The sequence below is a fragment of the Apium graveolens genome, chromosome 9, assembly GCF_009905375.1.
Source record: "Apium graveolens cultivar Ventura chromosome 9, ASM990537v1, whole genome shotgun sequence".
In the NCBI taxonomy this organism is placed as follows: Eukaryota; Viridiplantae; Streptophyta; class Magnoliopsida; order Apiales; family Apiaceae; genus Apium; species Apium graveolens.
Genome location: NC_133655.1, coordinates 21,630,672 through 21,654,874, shown reverse-complemented (window position 1 = coordinate 21,654,874; position 24,203 = coordinate 21,630,672). Strand labels below are relative to the sequence as shown.

The following is a 24,203-nucleotide window of genomic DNA, read 5'->3' as shown; positions in this document are numbered from 1 at the left end:
TAACTCAGACGTCACCCGCTGGCAAAATGAGGTGCCAACCTAAATTCTGATCAACTAAGAATGATGAAAATGCACACCGTGTACCTCTAGTTTCACGATTGTGCACTTTGTGTACCTGTGATTTCATATCTAGCAAACTGTGTACTTGAAGTTACCGGATTCTTGCAAAGTGTGTACTTCCGTTAGATTGAAGTTAACACCGTTAGTATGCAAAGGGCAGCACAGACATTTCCAGTTTTTAACTACTTTTTTTTGGCACTTCTCTACTGCATTAGAGTATTTGGACTCAATCATGCAACAACTAGAAGAAAGTAATGATTTGTTGCATGATGCAGAATCTGAAATTGTTTCTCTTAAAGAACAAGTCGGTTTATTGGAAATGTCAAAAGTATCACAGAGAGGTTTTCAAGCGAAATATTTATATGGCCAAGGAACAAGCATCTGAAATGGCAAAGGAAATTGAATCTCTAAAGAATCTTGATGCTGTGAAGGATGAGAAAATCCAGGCTTTGAACAATGAAAAGCTTGATGCCGACAGTGTTCAGACGCTGCTAGAAGAGAAAAATAAAATTATAAATGAGTTGGAAAATTTTAAGAAAGAAGAAGAGAATAGTAAGAAAGCAATGGAGGGTCAGCTTCAGCATTACATGCAGTTTCTTTAGAAGCTAGAGAAGCAAAAGAAAAACTCTTGTCTAGTCAAGATGAACATGAAAATCTTGAAACCCAGGCAGAAAATTCAAAGCTGGTTTTAAGAGCATTGAATGGGAAATATGATAGTATGCTTGATGATGCAAAGCATGAGATTGATGTTCTTACCAATTTAATCCAAAAGGCCGAGGAAGATCAGCAGGCTGCCAAGGCTGATAGGGAGCAAGGAGATTCATCTGATGAACTGTCTTTATAAATTTAATAGGCGGCGGTGGTCTAAGCCTCTAAGGCCCCTAAAGTTGCGAGGCTCCAAAATTTATAATAAATTTATATATTTATGTAAGAAAAATCAATTTTTTTTAAGTTTTGAAATAAAATTATTATTTTTCCAGAAAAAATAATAATTTTATTTAATAAACATACAAATAAATTTACAACATACTTTACCTATTAATTTTACATAAAATTCATTTTGAATATGCTAGTTATAAGATATTTAACATAAATAACTTATAAGTGTAGTATTTATTACTCATTAGTCATTTCTTTGATTATATCACGATTTATATATAATTTTTTCATTACACTTATATTTATAAATATAAATATTAAAAAAACATTATTTAATATTACTGAACTCTAAATTAAAATTGTTAATAGAAAATTTAAACATAAATTTAAATATTTATAATATGTAAAGTTTTATTCGAAATATGTTTGATAATATAATTAATATGTTGATAAGCTAATTTTTTCTAACCAAACTATTATTATGAATTTAAAGTATGGATATTTTTTGAATAATATGCATGCGTTACTCAAAAAAGTAATATTCATAACTTGTATACAAATGTTTAATTTATATTTTTAAGTACAAATTTTGTATATACTTAAATAATTATATATATATAATTTCTGTGAACAAGGTGCTTCAAAGTAAAAAAAATCGGCTTATGTTAATAAGATCAAGGAATTGTCGAAATTGCTAGAAGAAGCTATAATTAGAAAACGAGCCGAAGAAAACGGTGATCTTACAGACAGTGAAAAGGAATGTGATATGCTCCGGAAGGTAGTAGAATTCTTGAACAAAATGGACATAGAAAGGAAGAGAATACCAATTTAGAGCTGCCACATATTCCAGAACTTGTAAAAGATATACCTCTGGAAGATAGTAATGTCTTGTAATGTCTTCTGTCCAAGCAGTTCGGACAACCCGCGGCATTCACAGTATTCAGACACGGCAACAAGAAAAACAAAGTTTTGCTTGCTGCAACACACAAACAGAATAGTCGTTGCCCCTCCTTTCAACTGCGGCCAAATTCCATTGTTGCCCCTCTTTCTAACGGTGTTAATCTTCAAACTAACGAAAGTACACACCTTACAAAAATCTACGAACTTGAGGTACACATATTGCTAGATATGAAAACTGAGGTACACAAAGTGCACCAAGCTGAAACTAGTCAAGAATGATTAGTATCTAAATTTTGGCCCACTAAAAAAGATTAGTATCTAAGATGTGGCCCACTAAGAATGATCATTAGAATCGAAATTTTGGCCCAAACAGGGTTAAGTTAATTTGCTTAATACTGGGTTCAGTTCATTTAGTACAACACTGTAGAGATATAACTTGGGGCCAGATCAACTAAATTAATGCACCTCTGACTAAAGTGCAAAATTATAAATACTAAAAGGTTGATTTTTTTTAAAAAAAAATTGTTTGATGCTGATAAATTATTTACCTGTATGCACAAAAAAAACATGTGATTAAGAGACAACCAAGCGGCCCAAATAATGCCAGAATTTATTTCGTATAACTCGGGTAAACAGTAAGGACCTCAACAAACTTCCTACTATTTGTCTTGGACGATAAAATATGGGAGTTTTCACAACTTTACGAGAATCAACAACACATTCGTATCTCTCCATCACATATGCATCAAAGCAATCAAACAATGGTACAACACACACATTATTAATACACACGTTTAATCATAAAAGCAGACATGGCCGGGGGATTGGAGTTGTCTTTGATGTGTTACTTATCATGTTAAGTGGCTATTGAGTGGAAGGAGAAGTTTCATTCTTAACTAGTCCTTGTACGTGTGCAAAATAAATAATGGCTTTTAATAAAGTAAATGATTCAAAATATTATAAAATAGAAAAATGACTCTTATTATCACAAATAAGCGTAAGTAAAACGTGCATTTATCAACAACGTGAAGAACTATTGTTGTGTTACTAGGTCTATATTACAGATAACGCCGTTTTTATCCGCGTTAATAATTTGTAAACGTATCTTCACATCATAAACACATATCTTTTAGATGTGTTTTTAAACTTTTAATTTTTTTATTATTTTTTTTGTATTCTAAAATTAGTATAAACGTATGTAAAAATGTGTTTTGTAGAAATATAAATAAAAAATGTGTTTTTAAGTAATAAAAAGAGTAATTTTTTGAATTGCCATATTTTGCCACATTTCTCCTAAAATTATGATAGAAATAGTCAATACTCTTGCAAAATCAGAGGAAAAACTAAGAGGACGAGAATGAACTCGAGTTTTCGTCAACTGTCTAAATTAACAAAAGTTTAGTATAAATTTTTGAAAAAACAGAAAAATAATTTAATTCACTACACCTAAACTATATTCTTGATTCTTGTCCAGCATAAAACAAGTGCATGTCAATATTACATGAGTCCTTCTTTTTTTTTTTTTGAAAAAATATTACATGAGACCTAATTCAGTAGTTAGCATATACCATTTCGTATATAAAATGTAAAATATTCCGAGTCTGAATCAGAATCTTAAAAAAAATGCATAAATTCAAAGGGTGCAGTTTGTTACAGAAAATAGTTGCGAATTATTTATGTAATCAGTCGGAAATTTAGACTACCCAACTCCGACTAATTTTTTTTATCTGGTAGAGTTAGAAAAAAGCTATGGAATAAAAAAAAAGAAGCTAATTAACATCTATATCTATGATGGTCTCTTGTTGTAATGGAAAATACATAAACATCAAAGGAGTCATCAAGCCAACCAGACATGTGATATATGTGCAAGTGGGCATGGAATTACATAAGAAAGTTAGATCGATGGAGAAAAGAAGATCCATGTGAAGAGTTCTTCTATATATATTAGCACTTCAAAGTTAGGCTTGTCTTAACTTTCATTTCAAGATAAGGTAAGGCACATATATGTTTTAAGAAGAATCACTTCTTCAATTTTCTCAAACTACTACATAATTTACTTCATTTGACAAGTTATTTAGTTTGGCATGGTTTCGGTATTTGCCAACCCTAATTAAATCGCCATGACCTATGTTGTTTGTTATATTTACAAGGTTACGGAATTAATATGCTAATACTAGTATTCTTAAATTAATCAATCAATGGTATTCAATATATATCGCATAAAGTGTTTAAGGAGAATATTATATGCGCAGTCTTAACCTCATTCAAAATAATGAAAAATTTATTTTCACAAAAGACCTCCGACTTGTATGTGCACATTTAGGTATAATGTGATATACGATGATACATAAAAGTAAGCGAGACAATATATTGGCTTATGGTTTTTTTTCATATGGGACTTGAGACTTATCTATGTCGTGAAAATTTTTGCTAATTAGATTTGTCAATGCCTTCTCGTCCAACCAGTTTGCCATTAAAGCATTAAAGCAAAATCAGTTGAGAGATATGAAGGTCAATAATGAGTGTCTCTTGCCCTATTGCCCTCTTTTTAATGCCTCAAACTCAATTTTTTCGTGAGAGGCCACGCTCAAAACTAAATGATTTGAATTCATCAAATGACAAATACCTTTGTATTAAAAAATTCTTAAGATTTAAGATAAAAATAATATAAATCTTAAGATTCTTAAAATACGAATGCAACTATATATATATATGCAAGTATAAGCCTCATAAATCACACATAAATAGACTGTAATTCGGTTCGAGCGAGCCAAATTTCGAGACGAGCGTAATTTGGATCGAGGGTAATTGAGCTCAGTCGAGCCGAATCTAAACTTCTGCCCGAATTTGACTTATTTAATTTCATGAGTCGAGTCGAGCTGAATCATTAGCTAAATGAGCCGGTTTTAACGAGTCGGGCGAGCCTAACACCCAATTCGGCTCATTTAATTTTACACTTATTTGATCAAAAAATGATGCTCGTTTAATTGAGGAATCAAGTCGAGTCAGCTCGCTTAACCTCTATCCAAACTGGAACTCATTTAACTAAAGCTCACCCGACTTGCATTACAGTTCTATCAAGCTCGCCCAACTCGAATTACAAGCCCTACACGCTGACATGCACACACAAAGAAACACACTACAAGAAAAAGCGGTGTTTTCCACGGAATTTTTGCCAAGAAAGTTTAATTCTACCGAATTCTGTCGATAAAAACATCCGTTGCAATTACATCTGTGGGATTAAGTTTTACAACGGAAATCCGTAATATTAAATATCCGTCGAACAAATATTCGTAGTAGTTAAACTTCCGTTGAAAACAAATCCGTAGAATTTATTATTTCTACGGATTTCCGTAGCAAACACGTTCCATCAAACAAATATCTGTAGTATTAAATATTCGTCGAACAAATATCAGTGTTAATTAAACTTCTGTTGAAAAAGAATCCGTTGAATTTATTATTTCTACGGAACTCCGTAGCAAACACTTTTCGTCAAACAAATGTCCGTAGTATTAAATATCCGTCGAACAAACATCAGTGGTGGTTAATCTTCCGTTGAAAAAGAATCCGTAGAATTTAATAAAATCAACGGATATTAGTCATAAAAAGTTAATATAAAAAGTTTAAAAATCATTTATTTGATTATTTATTTGATTGAAACTATGAACTTATCGCACCAAAATGCTTGACACCATAACTTCTATTTAAAACGATAAGAAAACAAGCCCATATTTATTTTTATTAGTGGCACAAATGATTTGAATGAAGTATAGGTTTTAGAATACGAATTTACGGGAAATAATTTACGGGAAAACAAGCCCATATTTATTGTAATTACTACCCGATTATATGACACAGTTCAGGAATCATTCGAGTTTAGTTTAATTTCACCGATTTCTGTCGGAAAAAAGCTATATACAATGGATTTTGTCCCGTGGAAATAACCCGTTTTTCTCATAGTGACATATGAAAACAAGAGAGGATTGAAAGCTAATAATGATCACTAACACTAAATCCAATCGCGACCAGAAGCGCCCACATAGACAAGACTTCACAACTTTCGTGACTTAACCTGAATTCTAAGTTTTGATAAAAGTTGGTAAACAAATTAAGGTTTAGCACAGAATATAAATATTCTACTAATTAACATAAAGGTAACCTTAATAGGGTAAACAACAAGTTAGAAAAACATAAGCTCTTTTTGGGTTTAATAAGTATAGTTATGAATAAAACAATACATCCCCACCCAATCACTCTTTAATCATCAGTCAAATCAAAGATTAGTTCTAGTTTAGAGATTACAATACTTTCCCACCCATTCAATCCTTAATCATCAGTCAAATCAAAGATTATTACTAATTTAGAGATTACAAACTACTTCTCACGTTTACTACATAAAGCAATGTACGGATGATTATATTGACGTGGCCATTTGTATTACACGAAGTCAATAGTTTGAAAGGTATTATAGGCTTACTTAAAATTGTTAATAAACTTAATTATAATTTTTTCATCAAGATAACCAAACATATTTGGAGTATATAATAGATTTTTTGCAGGTTTTCTTAATTAGGGTTTAAAGAACCCTATCGCGCGTCCCTATAAATAAATTCTATAATATTAAGATCGGTGATTAAGACAAACATAATACTTATAATCCAAATCAAATTTGGGCCTGTTTTTAATATAGAAAATGCATGCATACAATATATAGATGTAGTGTACTATATGTTTGTTAGACATAATATATAAGTACAGGGCAATGTTTGATAAATAACTTGAAATTAATGAAGTCCCTCGTGGGTTTGGTCATTATTTAGCAGGTGAATAGACCAAAAATCCTCCATGTTCCACATATTTTCATTAGTTTGATCAGCCGGAAAAGAAGGCGGCGGCAGAGCAGCAGCAGTCATGTCCATATTAGCCGGGTACGTCGGCGGCGAATAATTATCCATTGCATAATCTTGAGGAGCACCAGAAGTCAAGTGGCTGGAGCTTGCTTGATTTTCATTGTTCCACATAATGTGCTCTGAGTTAGAACTCTGTCCAGTACTGAAGTTTTGTTGATCAGCTTGCTTCATGTGCTTCTGAATCCTTGTCCTCCAGAAGTTCTTAATTTCGTTATCGGTTCTTCCCGGCAAATGCTTAGCAATTTTCGACCACCTACATTATGTAACAACAATTACTTTTTTAACAAATCAGATTAGTTCAAAAATAAATTAAAGTTTAATCTGATCTAATTAAGCACTACTACTAAAAAAATGAACCAATGTTTTCGCATATGTAGAGAAGGGTAAGGGTTTTAATCGACGTCTAGGAGCATGATAGACATCAGTCTAACATTTACTACACAAAGAATGCAGAATATCAAATTTACAAGCTATCTGAATTCGGGCTTTGCCCTATATATAAAAATAACTAACTAATTTATCCAAAAAAGAATGTAAGATTTAACTTGGCATGAAAAAGAAAGAAGAAGTCTGTGTGTGTGTTATGAAAGAGGATAAACAGTATACCTGAAAATTAGGTTAAGGCCCACTATTAGTTAAAAAATGTAGCAAAGGGAGTAAATACAATATAACATATGTTGAAATAGAAGCATGTTACATGTTTCTTTTATGTGGATCAAAAATAAAAAGCTCATGTTCCACGGTCCAAATGTGAGCACAGCCTAATTCATATGTTGTGCTTGTTATTTAAAGGAACGTCCTCTAAGCTATAATACGCTAAATTACTCCCCCATGAACACATCGAATTGTTGCACCACTTACCCGGAAACACACAATATTCGATTATATTTCATCCAAATGTATACATTCCTTCCAAATCTCGATTTTCACAAAGCATCCATCGCGCAATTGAAATGTGAATCATGCATGTATTTACAAGGTTCGATTCTCTAATACTACATTCGAAATTCATAATCATATATCATATAGAAAACACATATATGTCACATGTACTAGTACATATAGCTAGAAAATGTGTAGAAAGTAAATAATTGTACGTATAGTCCTCTTAAGGTGTAGCTACTTTAAGGTTACAAGTACAAGAGATTGATTTTAAAATGATTCTGGGTAGATAAGGTTATTGATAATTTTAGCACCATAGAAATTTATAATGTATATGTAGTAATAATTATTAGCCCTAATGAGAGTAAAGGGGGTATTGAAGAATGAATGGGGGTTGATACACTAAGTTGTTAGGGCCACAATGTCTTGAAGAGCCAAAACATAAGGGGGCACTTGTCAAAATCAACTAAATCATCTATTTGACTTGTACAAGGCTATTTTGATTAAGAGGGAAGGGCTTTACAGTGTAGCAATTGAAATGGCTTCACCTTGAAATGGAAACTTCCATTGGCTTACGCTTTCTTTGCCTATTCCGCGTTCCAAACTCATCTTTCACTAGCAGTATATATCCACCCCTATGTCCTATCTATATACATGTATTGTATTTATGCATGCTCTAGCTAGATTATATATTTTGTACAACAATTCTCAATTCTCAATCCCATATATCTTCAAATATATTTTATTGGATTTTATGCATAAACTATGGTAAGACACAATTCTATTTCTGCATGCATCAGTTCATCAACTATATATAGTATGCAACTTACTATAGATATATGAAGGGGGCTAATTCGTTTGAAAAACTTATAAGTAATTTATAAGTTAAAAAATGTATGAATTTTCAACTCAGAAGTAACTTATAAGTCGCGGCGTCAAACATGGGCTGATACTGGTACGTAGAAAGACTATACAGGAGGAAGGAAAAAGGAAGTAGGTACCTATAAGAAGTCCAGTTAAAAAAGCAAGTGATATTCTAATGATTAAGAAGGCATCCATTCTGATGTAATTGATGATTGACAGGTATTGCCGGTTAAAGCTCATGAACAACCCAAGTAAGATGGCGGACAAGCGTTATAACATGCATCATATAGAAAACTACTAGTGGTAGATAATAGATATTGATTCACATTCATATTCATATTCATATGGTTGATAAGAATCCAGAAATCCAAAATCTTTCTCTTCTGCGTATTGTTTTTTGTAGCCAAGAAATAATTGTGTATATTTTATTTAACTTACCTTGAACAATTTAATATGAATTCAATGAGATTAATTTAATCAAAATAACATGAATGCAAAATTGTGAATTTTGTTATACATATATATGAAATTATGAATATATAGATGATCATGTAGTAGCTTTAAAGGGAAAAAAATTAATATTTGAGAATGAAAAAGGATAGAAATCTATATTGCTAGCCATATATGTAGCTCCGTTTACTCCACAAGCCCAATATATATGCACAAAATACCAATTTTTAAAAATTGAATCTGCATGCATGTACCTGTTTCCCCACTTAGCATGAAGTTCCATGATCAACAGTTGTTCTTCTGGAGTAATATTACCCCTCCTTACATCAGGACGCAGATAGTTTAGCCATCGGAGTCTGCAGCTCTTTCCGGTACGCTTCAAACCTTACAGTAATCCATTCCAAAATATATATATAAGTGTACGAACAACTACTAGTTAGCCATACATAGTACACTAAATTTGTTAGAACTAAGAAACAATATCTGTGTGTGTTGTGTATGTTTGTGCTTGTGTATGTTTACTGTTAACGAGTATAAGATACTGAATAATTACCAGCAGATTTAGCAAGGGAATTCCAGACACCTTCGCCATGATTGGCGATATAATTGATGAGAATCAGATCTTCTTCCATAGTCCATGGCCCTTTCCTCACTTCAGCATCCAACTGTAGCTGTTGCTGAGCTTTCTTATCCATTTTTGGAAACAGATGTAAAGATGATTAATTAGATAGAGAAGTAAGCCAGCTAGCTAGCTAGTGTGTTGAAGAATCAATATTACTAATATTCATATGATGTTGCTATTTGTGTATGTTAAGGAAGATGTTATTATGGAACTGGCCTTGGGCTTTTATAAAGATACCTTAAGTTACAATTTACTCACTAATTATACTGCTAAACACGGATTATCAAAGTACGTAACACACCTTCTAACCTAACTTTCCCTTAACAGGCATAATACTATTACTATTACTTTTTCTTTACTTTTTTATTTTCCTGTTTTGGAAATTTGAAGTGATTCTTTTATGTATATAAAAGTTTCAAAATGGAGACCAGTGATTATCTACATCATCATGAGTTGGTATTCCCTAGTCTTTCTTTTATATGCATCGAATTATTTTCCCTCCAACCAAAATCTCACAATTAGTTTCTCGTCAAAGTGATTCCTGTTTAAATGTCGTTACAGCTTTTTTTAAGTGGTGTGGTTTTTAAAATAAATAAAAACATAATAGTAATATAAAACTAAGTATTTTTTAAATTACACATCATGTCATCACTCATTATAATATATTTGAGTAGTATCCGTCAATTCATGTTCTAATTAGTGCCCCAGGTCTCGTCCCGTCCAGCTCTTGTTCCGTCTTGCCTTCATTCGGCACAATTCTCCTTTCTTGAACTGGTTTAAGTCTATTCAACTCAACTCGTTTAGTTAAACGAGTCGAGTTGAGGTAGAAATCTTGACTCGTTATTCGGCTTGTAAAATTAAATGATTTGAGTTTGGATGAAAAGTTTAACTTGATTAAGTGTAAAATTAGACGATCGGACTCGATCGATTTAATAAATTCGGCTCGTTTAGAAATTAAACTAGTCGAGTTCAGATTAAAATTTATACTCGATTGGTTAAACGAGCCGATTCAACTGTTGAATTTATTAACCTCCTCTTGAATTACTACATATTCAAAACTCAACTCTCTCGACCCTAATTAGGACCAGATAACTAGTGTTGTAATTAGTGCTCCGGCAATTTTCTAATCAGTGCTCCATCTCGTTCCGAAAAATTCTCTATATTTTACGAAACCGTTGTTCATATTAGATCAATTAACGATTTTTATGACGTAAACCATTTGGCGGAAGCTTTATATGTTTATATACTTTTCGAATATGGATGGACATGGAAGTGTACGTGCATGGCTTTACCAGTTGCCACGTAATGGTCTGATCTATCCATATCGTTGCCTAATTACACTTTACTTTAAACATAATAACAGATTCAACCAGAGTTAGAAAGGTAATCTTTGACATGCATATAAATAGAAAGTATTAGGTGAATGTAACATTCAGTATTTTTAATACTATTACTTAATTCATTTTATTAAATTTACAGCCCACCATATTTTAGAAATAAAAAAAAACATATAACTATCAATAATTTTCAAAATACTTATTGAATTACCCAAAGTCCTTAAGATTTTTCTTAATCCGAATACACAGGAATTATAAATTTCAAAGGAATTTAATAAATATAATTTTTGAGTGAAAAATTTCCAAAACTTTTTATTTATATGGCATCATGGAGTCCCAAGATAGATCTAAAAATGTTGTCGAAATACATCGTTTTAATTAGTGGGGAGGTACATTCTACTACTAAAGAAAAAATAAATGATTTATTGCACATTTCAAAATTCGAAACTTTTTAAAAAAAATATTGAGATCTTTGAGATTTCTCTTTTGTTAATTATACTTCGTAGATTGAGCTTCTTCTGGTCCACTCTACTTTAATATTCATATATCATTAATACCAATAAATACTAATAAAATTAAAATAAATTTTAATGAATTTTATGATACAAATAAATTATTTTATATAATACTTTATAGAAGATTTTTTTTACAATAAAAGATTATATATAAAAGAATGCAGGTGGAAAAACTATATCCCCATATTACATACATGAAATTAGTCTAAAAACTCTCTAAGAAGCACCCTGAAACATCAAAAAACCTAACAAATATTTGAAAGTAAGGAAATAACACCTTAAGCTAATGGGAGGTACCTATAACAGTGAATTGATCTCAATTTTTTTTTCGAGAACCAAAGAGAAATTTTTTATTAGGAACTCAAGTCCTTGGCAATTACATCGATAAGAAAAGAGGGAATACAACTCCACTTTTCATGACCGGACATAGAACTAGACGCCTTAGCAATAGCATGAGCCACTGAATTCGCTGATCTCAATTTAAATAATCTGAGATCCAAGAAAGATGAAAGTATCAAAATCACAAAACAAAATGCATAAAAACCTAACATTACAAACTAAAACTTAAAACCCTAGATCTGATTACTAGAACATCAAACTAACAAACTGTGATCCATGAAATAAGAACCAAAGAAACTCCAAAAATATACTATTACTTTATATATAAGATAGGCTGTTAGATAGGCCCAACAGATTTCATTAGGGCCCGTTAATATTGACAAAATTTAGATCGTCTTATTTGGACCCAATAACGTTTTCTTCTTTTAGCTTTTCTAGTCTAGAATAAAATTAAAATCCCAAGTCTCAATCCTAAAGACTAATTTTGTTTAATCATCATTAAACTAAATATAGATCACTGATCATTACAGAATACAGCTTATCTATCACCCATTTGTATGAAAATGTACTTCGCCAATGAACAAAAAGCAACTTGATACGTTATTTATAAAACTGTTTCCCCTTTGGTTAATTAAAAAACCAATACAAGAAGATTGATTATACAGTAATCAACTACAAGAAGTAACATAATAACATGCTAAAATAACTCTAAACACTGCCACTCTTTTGTATTTTACTTTTTCTATTGCTATTTGCATTTATCAGGACATGAGACCTAACTATTAGTTGTATGCCATGGAAAAGACCATTCCCTCGGAATTTTTGCACCAATTCCAGGTCATTATCAAAAAACCAAATCTTTGCACCACTTGAAACTTGAAAGTATACTCATTATGATTTATATTTTACATATACAGTTTTGTTTTTACATAATCTTAATACTGAATGGTAAAAACAGCTTCGACCTAACCTTCTTTTTGAATAATATTTTCATGCCTTGCAACTAAGAGTATATGTTCTTCTAAATTCTAAATCCAGGGGTGAGCGAAAATCGAACTCTGGTACAATAAGAGATAAGCACTTACCAATTAACTATCTCATCGCGCTCTTGACCCTAACCTTTTAATACTTATATAAACAGCTAAACATCTACAACTTAAATTTGTTCGGCAAATCCATTACATAAAGCTAGAAAAATGTTTAAATAGAAAAAAAAAGAAGAGTAACACCGGAGTAAAAGTGGACAGGACCACCATAATAAGATTACTTCTTCTCTGCTAGTTCCACTTATTTTTGGACCAAATCAAATCCTCTTTACATAAGTTGGGTGAGCATGCATCCCAGGGCCTAGGCTAAAAACAATCACATCTTAAATGTACAGATCATTTTGGATTTTTTTTAATTCAAATGAGCCATTAGGAGTTAAGAACGGCATCTACCGTCTCCAATAGGCTAGGACCTCATCGGCATTTTGGATTTATGAATATACGGACAATTTTGCATTGTTATGAGATAGACACATCCGCATTTTGGGTTATGAATATACATAAAATTTTGCATTGTTATGAGATAGACATAACACGATCATAAACTAACAAATTATTAAATATCTTGAAACGTTAAATATTATTAATCAAACAAATCAACTTTGTTGCTAACAGGCAATTTCCTAAAAACATACAAACAAGCATGACAAATCCCTTATAAAAAATCACCATTCTTCGTATTTGATATAATTTATCACAGGGTATGGTTGAAGCGGATGTTGCTCTCAATTTCTCTCCATTTAACTTTAAGTACATACATACTCATATTAATAAACTCCAAGGAAACTCTAGTTCAGTCCAAACAAAAAAAGCAACTCTAGTTCAACATTGTGTCTGCACAATCAAATCAGTGCCATAGATAAACAGTTCCATCAATCTTAGAAAACACTGGACGAAACATGTAGTTGCTATCTATGAAACGATTATATATGATACTACTTTCTGTAAAGAAAAAGCATCAATTAACTGTAATGGTAGAACAAGGAGCATGTTAAATTAGGTTTAGTCAGATGCCATCCACAAAACAAGTACAAAGAAAGGACAAATGAAATGAGTTTGAACATGATATGTGGGTTTACATTCAAAGCAAACATAAATCTAGAATTAAAATGACCAATTCCTAACCGGGGCCACTTAAATCTTCTTTCTTCTTTACTTTTACCCTAAATACATCGAGCATATACATATCTACCAATTATACTTGGATTTTATCTTATCAATGCAAGTTGTCTTGCAGAAATAAGCACATACACAGAAGTTGCCTTTTCATGTATCCAAAGTAAAATTAAAGTGAATATGATACTCTAAGCAGAAAGCTACATGGCAGCACAACTACTCTACAACATACTTTAGATGGCTATAAACAACCAATGTCTTATCCGAGACTATTTATCGATTTGTATCTATGCTTAGCAATTCATAGTTTGGTCAAAACAACATGGAAGCAAATATCTCAATAGTCAGATTTACCTTCTTGATTCTTCCATTTTGCAGAATAGTGAAGCTTAGAGCATAGGATTACAAATTCAATATTAAAATCAGCAACAGCAATCTCCACTATATTGTATCACTGGCACAATAAATATGTCATCCCATGCTTCCTGAATGTATTAGTAATTTATTTACAAACTTATAATGTAGAGTATTTCTTCGCCAGCAACAAAAAAGATGTAGTGGACTATTAGCTAAGTGGAGCACTGAACTGCAACTTGAACTAAAACATCCTTTAGCTAGATAATGGCAATGAGAAGTTTCGTACATTGTATCTAGCGGACGAGCAGATGAGGAAGAACATGCAACTGCACTAATTCAGTTAACTGTAATACTCATATATTTTCAATTCTTATTGCTACTTAACAATTATTATTCAGCTCGTTTGCTGATTTGGTTGATTAGCATAGGTATGATTCAAGCAAGCTCATTCAAAATTAGTCATGCCTAGATGCGTACATTATCATAAATGTGAGACCACAGAAAATGAGGAACAGAACTAAGGACTTCCCTATGATCATTTTAAGTTATTAAATATATATTTTGAATACAACTGAAACACTTTTCCACCCATTGAGTGACATTTCTATCAAGTAATATCTCCTATCAACATGTATCATAATTTTGTAAAGCATATTCATGTACCTGCCTTGTTAGGCGTGTTGCTGAAAAGCCGATCAAGACCTTCAAATTCAAGAGGTGATACTTTTGCTCCAAGTGTACCTGAAGATTTAAATAAATCACATAAGATGATAAGAAAATACTAAAGCACCTCAATACTGCGCACTTAAATCCCAAACAAGTTTTGTGCATTAGGCTTTTTCATCAAGTAATATTAATATCAGCTAGTTTAAATAACATACAGTATTAAGAAGTTATTCACTACTAAACTCATAGTTCAAGTGTGAACAAGCAGTGGACATGGACCAGAAAAAAGCTCTCAGCTCTCTGACAGTGTTCCCTGACCTTTCTCCATTCCTTTGTATCAACAATTTCAACCATGACAAATATTTTTTTCCATAATTCAGAAAAAGGCTTTCAATTACAAAGGACATATAATGAAGCAAAAGCAACCTGGTAGATTTTAAACGATTGCTGCCCCAATACTTGCGAACACCATGTTTCTCAACACAATCATGCACTCTGGCCTATCTGGCTATCTATGTCACTAGGGATTATCGAAAATTCTGGCCAGGCCATGCATGATTCAGCCACAATAATTGTGGTCTACCGTCTACCCCAACATCCAAGGAATCAAAAACAAATCCATTATACAGTAAGGAGACATATTTCTTCGCACTGAATCAACTCAATAAGCAGAAATGCAATGGAGATCTTCATGTAGTTCAGATGGGTCAATTATTGTGAGGAAAGAATGATGCAGTTATTCTAAAACCCAGCAGCTAGCAACAATAATTAAGTGGCATTTTAAATCATCTGACCCGTGATACTAAAGTCTGTTTTGATTATGCTATGGGTTTTTTTATTTTTTTTTAAAAAAAGAGGCAAGAAGGACCAAACATGGGACTTCATGGAGATATAGGTCAAAAAGTTAAACTAAATGCTTGGCATGTCAATCAAGTGGTACAGAATAAAGAAGCACGGAGGAGCAATAAAACTGCAGCATATTCGTTGGGGCATATGGCAGAAGAAAATAAACAATTAAAAGACTGGTATTCAGCTGCGAACTGATCAGACATGCTGCATATCATGTGAAATTTTTGGACTCTTGGAGAAGCAAAAATAATAAATAAAGATAAAATCAACGTGAGAGAGACATGGGAATCCACAGCAGTAACTTGGCAAAACATATAGAGTGGGGGGTCATATGCGCATCAGAGAAAATACAAATATGGACCTTGTGACGGGCAAAGGAGGAGGCCTAATATTAAAGATGAATGGTATATGCGCATAAAGGAGCAAGAAAAAATAATTCATTTTTCAATAGAATTGAACTCAATGTACACATGCTAAACCACTGGAGCACGAATGCTTGTGCTCCAGAAATAAGCACCATAGGTGATATATAAAGAAGTGAAGCTTAACAATGGGAGGAGCTTACAAAACCTACGGAAAAATGCACGATAAGCAATCAATTCAAATTGAGCACTACGTGCGATGTGAATCAACAAAAGATAACTGTTACTTTCTGTACTTCATAATTCATGTCATGCATATTTTTTTAATCAAAAAAATTGTTCTAGCATACTTTAATACATGTTTCATGTCGTTTCTTAAAAGCGCGTATAGTATTCTACCAACATATTAGCATAATTCGGAAAATATCAGTCAAGATTGGAAGCTGCAATTGTCAAATGCGGCAGCCATGATAACTTAGATCTCCCACAAAGCTACCATTTGCAAATTGAAAAGGCTTAACTAATCATATCTCAGTATTTTGTCGACAATCATTTGGGGGAAACAATTTTATAGTCATGGGAAAATTGATGTGAATGTACTAGCTACAGACTTAATACCAAATCCATGCTCCAACTTCAGATATACCTTTTCCCTGACATCTTTGAATTTATTTAAAAATATCTATAATAAAGATGCAGTCTTCAATATCCTTCATTGCCCTCTCTACTAGGAGAAAAAACTTAATTGTAAGTTGCACTCTATTTGCAAAAGATATATGCAAATTGATCCTCAACCTTCCAGATAAAAAGTGAAAAGTTGGCAACTTGAAGCTTTTGGTTATTGAAGGGGCACTAAGGCATAACATAATGTCAAAAGCCAACCTGCTCATTAACACTGGCATTCATTTGTTCGACTTTTGACAAAGATGTTTGTTCTTATACGGGCTACAAACTGGATAACTACACTAATGCACTTATAGATCAACTCATAAACGAATAAAAACTCAATAATTTGCATACAACACAGTTCAGAATTATGCCATAAAACAAAATCACTTCATATATATTTTTCTTAATTAGAGAACTACCTAAAACAATTTTTGAAAATATCCATAAATGCTATTTTGTTTTGGCTTACTATGTAAACTTGACAAGTATAATCTTCTTTCAACCCAATATAGATATCCACGGGTCATGAGTCTATACCTAGCAGAGCACTCTCCTCACTCACATCATTTCTTCCTAAAAACAGCTTCCGAAGATAGATCATATAATAAGAATTGAGCTACAATTCTCGGCAACTTATCCATGGTACGTCTTATGCAACAAGATAACATATGTGTTTGTCACCTCCAATCATCCGATTATCGATAAAAATATATGAATGCATTTTCCTAAACATTTAACAGTACTCCTATACAAGTATAACTAAGTCCTGTATTCTCATTTGAAACTTACTCTTTCATCTTATTTGAGTCATAACTTTAATCTACTCAGATTATACAATTTTAAGTAACAGATTAGTGATAAATCCATTTTACAAGAATCATGTTTAACCCATGTGCTCATAATGAACTCGTTGCTAGATATTTTGAATTAAACTAGAACTTCCAACTAGAGTTGAGCATAATTTTTTCGCTTGAATTGAACTGATCAAACTGAAATTTTCGGGTTTTTTGGTTTAGGTCCGTCATGGTTTACATTTTAAAATCCAAAATATTTATGGTTCGGGTTAGGTTCATATGTGAAACCGGCCCTTACAAACCAAACCGACCGAATATATAAAATATATAAGTAATTCAATAAATGGACCTCTCTTAAAGTTAAAATATTTGGCCCATTTATATATAGACCCCAGTCACACAAGGATTTTCTATTCAAATTTAATTAAAATATATGAGATAGGTACAGTTTTTTATCTTTTCATTAAAAGCAGCGACATTTCTCATTTTTTTCTCATATCATCTTGTTCTCTCACCAAAGTTCTTTTCTCTCTTATTTATGTTGGCTAAATTGATAAATATATAAATACTAAGAAAATATGAGGACCCTCATGGCAAGTACAAGTAGCTACGTATGAAAAATCTAAAGCAGATTGAAGATAGAAAGCATACATGCAGCTAAGCGAGACTCAAGTATGACAATCAACCTAACAATAAATATCAGCCATAACCAACTGATTATACAAGTATGCTTATGGACTTGTTTAGAAAACCAAGTAGAGGGAAACAATCAAGATCGTAAATCTGTCATGATCCCTATCAATAACTTGTCACAGAAAACACACCCTTTCCATGAGTTCTCTTCTTTAGTTGTTTCCACAAAATAATTTGCCACTTATAAACATGACAACGATGAAAAGTGAAGATTACATCAGCCTCATTATTATAAAATTCATTTATCAACTAAATTCTAATCCCTCTGCCCTTACTTTAATTTCACACTCTCTTTTGGTTACTCATATTCTTACTTTGAATTCGAAGTCATTTTATTAAGATAAATAAGTTAATAGTTACAGCTAATAGCCTAATACTTGAATTTATTTCATAAAAAAGTAATGGATATGATGTGTGGTTCTATAATTACAGATATGTTTGTACAAGTTAATGGGCTAAAACTGAAACACTTTGAACAGGCTAGTTTGGTCGGTTGACTATCTAACCAAGGTCTGGTTTCGGTTTTGTATTTAGGAAAACCGAAATTTTCGGTTCAATTTGGTTTGACCATTCAAAATTGGTCAAACCGACTGATTCTCACCCCTAATCTCAACTAATGCTAGTATACATGTATACCCTGACAATTTTAGTAATTCCCAAGACAAATCTAGTGTGCTTAAACAGAGCTCTAAAATTATAAACAAGTTAAAAACAAGTCAATTTCTGTTACAGTTTCAATTTCTCCTCACTTTACTTATAAAATCCAGATCTCCAAAAAACATATACGCAAGCACCTCAAACAGTTTCCTTGAATTATAATTATGATAAATCTCGTAGCAAAACTCATTTAAGATCAAATAAACATTTTTTGTCAACTGACCTGCATCACAGGCTCAGTGTGATTCACATAATTCGGGGAATTCCAGAAAATAACAGTTCAAAATTGACATTATAAACAATACAGGATCCAGGTAAATATAGCTTACAGAACTCCATGTACTCCAAAAACAACTTTGGTCCAAAGTAGTTTTCAAGCTTTGAAACACTATACATGCATACCACTTATATATTTGATAAAATCATATTAACTCTAATACAATTAAAACTTTAAAAATCCCATTACTTACACAAACATGAACTCCATGAATTTATTAACTACATATACATTGTTTGGTTCCTGTCTTAACCAAAGCCATAGTCTCCACCGAGTCCTAAATGTTTCAGCATCGTATATGTTGTTACGAAGATAGGAGGGCTTATTTACTAGATTAGAGTGCTAGAGAAGCCACAAATTGTTATACGAGAAGATACACCCTAAGCAGGTTTTAAAATGATCTACTTAAGTCTATCAAATGTGCTTAGCATATCGTTCTATAAAGAAAAAAAACATCTTTGTTTTAGTAATATTATCGAACACCTTCCATGCTCAAAATGATCATAATTCCATATTTTAAGTTGCAGATACTGTGTATAGTTATATGATAATGTAGACAGTGAATGCTACCTAAAGAAAATGGAGAGAAATGTTCACATACCTGATGTTCAGAGAAAATCAAACTCCAGTTTAAGTGTACTTGGGGAACTTCATATGCCCTACCAAGACTTTCTTCATTCTTGTGGAACTCCTTATGAAAAGAAAATGAAAATGGGCAAGAAATTTTGTAGACCCCAGATTTTACGGGCCTTGAAGAGGATGAGATGTACGGGTCATGTTTCTCATACAACCCTTACATAAACAACTCATGCAACCTATACATCTTCAGCAGCACCAAGGGTTCAACCGTAGAACTTCCCTTTAGGGAGCCTGGTCTTGACTGTATTCATTGCCTTTGTTACGGTTTTGCTGCGGAATTGCACAGTTATATTGTGAAAATATTTGGGTTAAATTATAAGCAGGTGACTGAAGTACAAAAAACTATAACCAATTATATCCGTGCAAATTTATATCAAAAAGATTATTATATAAAACTGAAAAATGGTAATATAGGATTGTAAAGTTTGTTTTGGTTTTTTTTATTGTAGATAATCCGCAGCCGCATAAAATCATGTTGACATCTGGCTTTTATTCTCCCTTTTTGAATTATTTCTGAGATTTTGAAGATTAAAAACGAGATTTTATAATGACTCAGTGAGTCAAATAACAAGTTTTAATAATCATATTGAAACCCAAAACGAGCCATACCCTCCCATATTAACATTTTTCGATTTTGGCTAATTTCAATTTTCGACTTTAACGGAATGATCAAATTAAGTTAATTGATGATCATTTTGAGTCAAATTTGCAATAAATATCATGCTTGAGTGTTTTGGACGCAATCGGTCACCTATCTGATTTTTAACCTGAAAATATTTTGAAAATGTTTTTTAAGCATACAAAACGATGCAAAAAATATGTATATAGGTTCAGATCGGATGATCTATTTAAAATTTAGGATTCTGCACCATAATTTGTCTTATATTGTAATGGTTTCTAAGATTCTATTTTAAGAATCAGTTATCTCTTGAGCGCAACCCTTAATTTGATAAAATCGATCGATATCATAATTTGAAAATCTCGATTTTTGGATTTTGATTCGACATTGATTGAAAAATGATCATTAATCTCTGACGGGGTGTATTCATTTGAGATTTTAATGCATTGTTAATAATCCATGGATTTTAATGGATTTTGTAAATCCATGGATTTTGTAAATTCATGGATTGTTTAAATTCCACATGGATTTGAATGTTGGTTTTTTTAATTCTATGCAGATTTTGGTGGATTTTGATGAATCGATTTTGGTGGATTAAATAAAATCTCATAGATTTTATTAGATTGTTTTACTAATATTTATTTTATTTAATAATCTAATATATTAACTAATAGTAGTTCAAAATAAATAAAAAGATTCAAATAACATGTCTAACTCATCAACCAGCCAAAAAAAGTATAATTTATCACTCAAAATATATTATGTTCCTCGCTCTTATCATTGGCCTTCTTCATCTTCTTCATTGCCAAGATTGGCAATTGAACAGACATCATTATATAGTTTTTTCGTGCTTATTGTACTTACTCTGTACTTGCATTTGATATAAAGTATGATCAAAGAACTGATGATTGAGAGGAAAAACGAGTTTATTAAATCAGATGATCGGATGGCTATGTTGGTAAAGCACAGCTTGAGTGAAGGTGGGTCTTCTAGTGGTAACTTGGAACGTTTGATTAATAGACAAACACTCTTAGCAATTAGTATCAGCCTCAACTTCACCTTACAAAATGAATTGCCAAGAAAATTTCTATTCAAATTGACAACACTAATTACATACAGAACAGAAGGTGCATTTAACACAATTGTATTTAGAACTACAAAAATAAACGGGAGGTGCATCACATCATTTGTACTTATTCATATCCCTAATGACAAGGATGACAAAGCACGATCCATCTACTACATGTTGATCAATTTCGTAATATACCACTTCGAAAAAGAACAACTATGCGTGCTACAGCAAGTGCTATGAAAGTTAGTCCATCATTAATTTATCGCAATTTCAAGAGTGAAAAACTTAAAAGACATACCAGTCCACTAAAACCTATGTTAACGGATGAGAATACAAAATTCGGGTACAATTTTATTTGTCTATGCTTGAAGAAGATAGTTTACCACATGATCCAACATTTAAGAACATGTTCAATATGGTTCACATTGATGAGAAGTGGTTTAACAAGACACGAAAAAATGAGAAATTTTATCTTTTATCAGATGAGGAGGAGCCCTGCCGGACATGCAAGAGTAAAAATTTCTTGACAACTGTAATATTTCTTGCTGGTATAGCTCGTCCACGCTTTGATGATGAAGGTAACGAAACATTTTCAGGAAAAATTGGCATATTCCCATTTGTTACAAGAGTGCCAGCAAAAAGGAGTATTGTAAATCGAGCTGCGGGAACAATTGAGACAAAAGCTATGACATCAGTAAAAAGAGACACAGTAAGATCAGTTATTATTAATAATGTGGTACCAGCTATCCTAGAGAAATGGCCAAGGGAGGATGTTATGGCCATCATTGTTATTCAACAAGATAATGCCAAAACACACATCGATCTGTGAGGCAGTACAACAAAGCGGTTTTGACATCCAAATAAGATGTCAACCACCAAATTCACATGTTTTATATGTGCTAGACCTTGGATCTTTTAGGGCCAATAATTCTTAAAAGTATCAGGAAGCTCCGAGAACAACTGAAGAGGTTCTTATTGCAGTTGAAAAAGCTTATGAAACTTTTTCAAATAAATCCTCTAATAATATTTTTTTTAACTCTACAATCATGCATGAAGGCTATAATGCAGGTGAGGGGTGGCAACAATTAAAAAATTCCACAAGAAATCTGTTTTGGAGAGATCTGGGGAATTACCTATTCAGCTAAAATGTGATGTACAATTATATAAAGATGTGATAATGGATATGATATTTGAAATGTAATCAAACTTTGTTATAAATTGTAGTTTTCATTTTTAATACTTTTATTAGTTTTTACTTTACATGATTAATTATTTTGTTATCTTTGTTAGCTCTAAAAAGGAATGTCTTGTTATGTTTTTTAAATAGAATTGACTTATATTGGTTTTGAATTTATATAATAAAAAGTTAGTTAATCAAAAAAAATAGGAAAAATGAATTTTTTCGTCACCCAACTTATTGTGTGTTTAGAAACTTACCACTCAACTATATTTTTTTTCGTTTTACTCACTAATGTTAGGTTCGGATTTTTTTAGTCACTAACGATAGGTTCGGATTTAATTATTAATATTTTGTCAATTTTTTATAGCATTATTAAAATATAGTGATAACTAGTACAAAAAGTGTCATATGTCTCTTATAAGAAAACTTATATGTGTTTGCGTTTGCTAAATGCATATGGAGGAGTTGTATAATGTCTGAATTATATATCTATGTTATAGGAAGGACGCGTATTGTTTTGAATATCGTGTCAGAACACATGTATATACATTGTAAGCAGACGCATAAAATCGGTTGATATACGTCTGTTACTTTCTAGGTAGGGTACTAAACTCAAAACCAAAATTATTACGAAGAGGCATCCCAATCCGTACTAAAATTATTGGGAAAAAAAATAAAAAATTCAATATAATCAAATTAGCAAACTGATCATAAAGTACTAAAAATATTAAAAAATTACATATCAATATTTTATCAAACGACACTTTCAAAAATCCAATGAAATCACTAATCATAACTCCTTCATGCAACTCTTACCGACCCAAAATCATAACTATAAACCCATTCATTCTAATAGAATTGTAAAACAAGTACATATATAAACACAAAAATAGAATAATTTTGTAATAATGTGAATTTGGTATTAAATCAAATAACCCTCACAAGATATTTTTCTTACAAACATAGTTTTATAACTTTTTTTAAAGATTTTTTTTATATTGAAATTTAAACGATGAATTATTATTCAGATTTTTTTTTTAAATAATGCATTAAACTACATCTTTTTTTTTGAAATGGTAATATTACAAAAACTAACATAAGAGATACATCACACAGGATAGTCATTACATATATCAAATTATTAAAATATTATAGACTCCCATCACCAAGGTAAATGTGGTGTGAACATATGGAGTACTATATATAAAGATATAGGCATATATCAAATTATTAAAATATTATAGACTACCATCATATTTTAAAATGCTACAAAAAATTGACATAATGCTAATAATCAAATCCAAACTTAACATTAGTGACTAAAAATCATTATTAACTTAACATTAGTGAGTAAAAGAAAAAAAATAGTTGAATGATAAGTTCCTAAAAACATGATAAGTTGTGTGACGAAAAAATCCATTTTCCCAAAAAAATAAATCAGGTGTTCTC

At 31.7% G+C, this 24,203-nt stretch overlaps 2 protein-coding genes and 1 long non-coding RNA gene across 3 annotated transcripts; 1 reads left to right on the top strand and 2 right to left on the bottom strand.

The window, feature by feature from the left end:
• Positions 1–6,623: 6,623 nt before the first annotated feature.
• LOC141685102 (MYB-like transcription factor EOBII) lies at positions 6,624–8,240 on the bottom strand. Its single transcript, XM_074490228.1, has 2 exons — positions 8,155–8,240; positions 6,624–7,002 (listed from the first exon to the last, which is right to left on the bottom strand). Exons 1-2 carry the CDS (start codon positions 8,238–8,240, stop codon positions 6,624–6,626), a joined length of 465 nt encoding a protein of 154 aa, XP_074346329.1.
• Positions 7,591–9,551, top strand: LOC141682584 (uncharacterized). Its single transcript, XM_074487274.1, is given in 5 exon segments — positions 7,591–7,728; positions 8,545–8,624; positions 8,715–8,746; positions 9,216–9,316; positions 9,505–9,551. Coding segments are annotated over 2 exon segments (147 nt in total). The 5' UTR covers positions 7,591–7,728; positions 8,545–8,624; positions 8,715–8,746; position 9,216.
• A 2,033-nt stretch (positions 9,552–11,584) lies between these two features.
• Positions 11,585–20,178, bottom strand: LOC141683085 (uncharacterized). The gene is made up of 4 exons (XR_012560106.1): positions 19,846–20,178; positions 14,941–15,018; positions 14,275–14,405; positions 11,585–11,908 (listed from the first exon to the last, which is right to left on the bottom strand). It is a non-coding gene; the product is annotated as an uncharacterized LOC141683085 (long non-coding RNA).
• Positions 20,179–24,203: the final 4,025 nt, after the last annotated feature.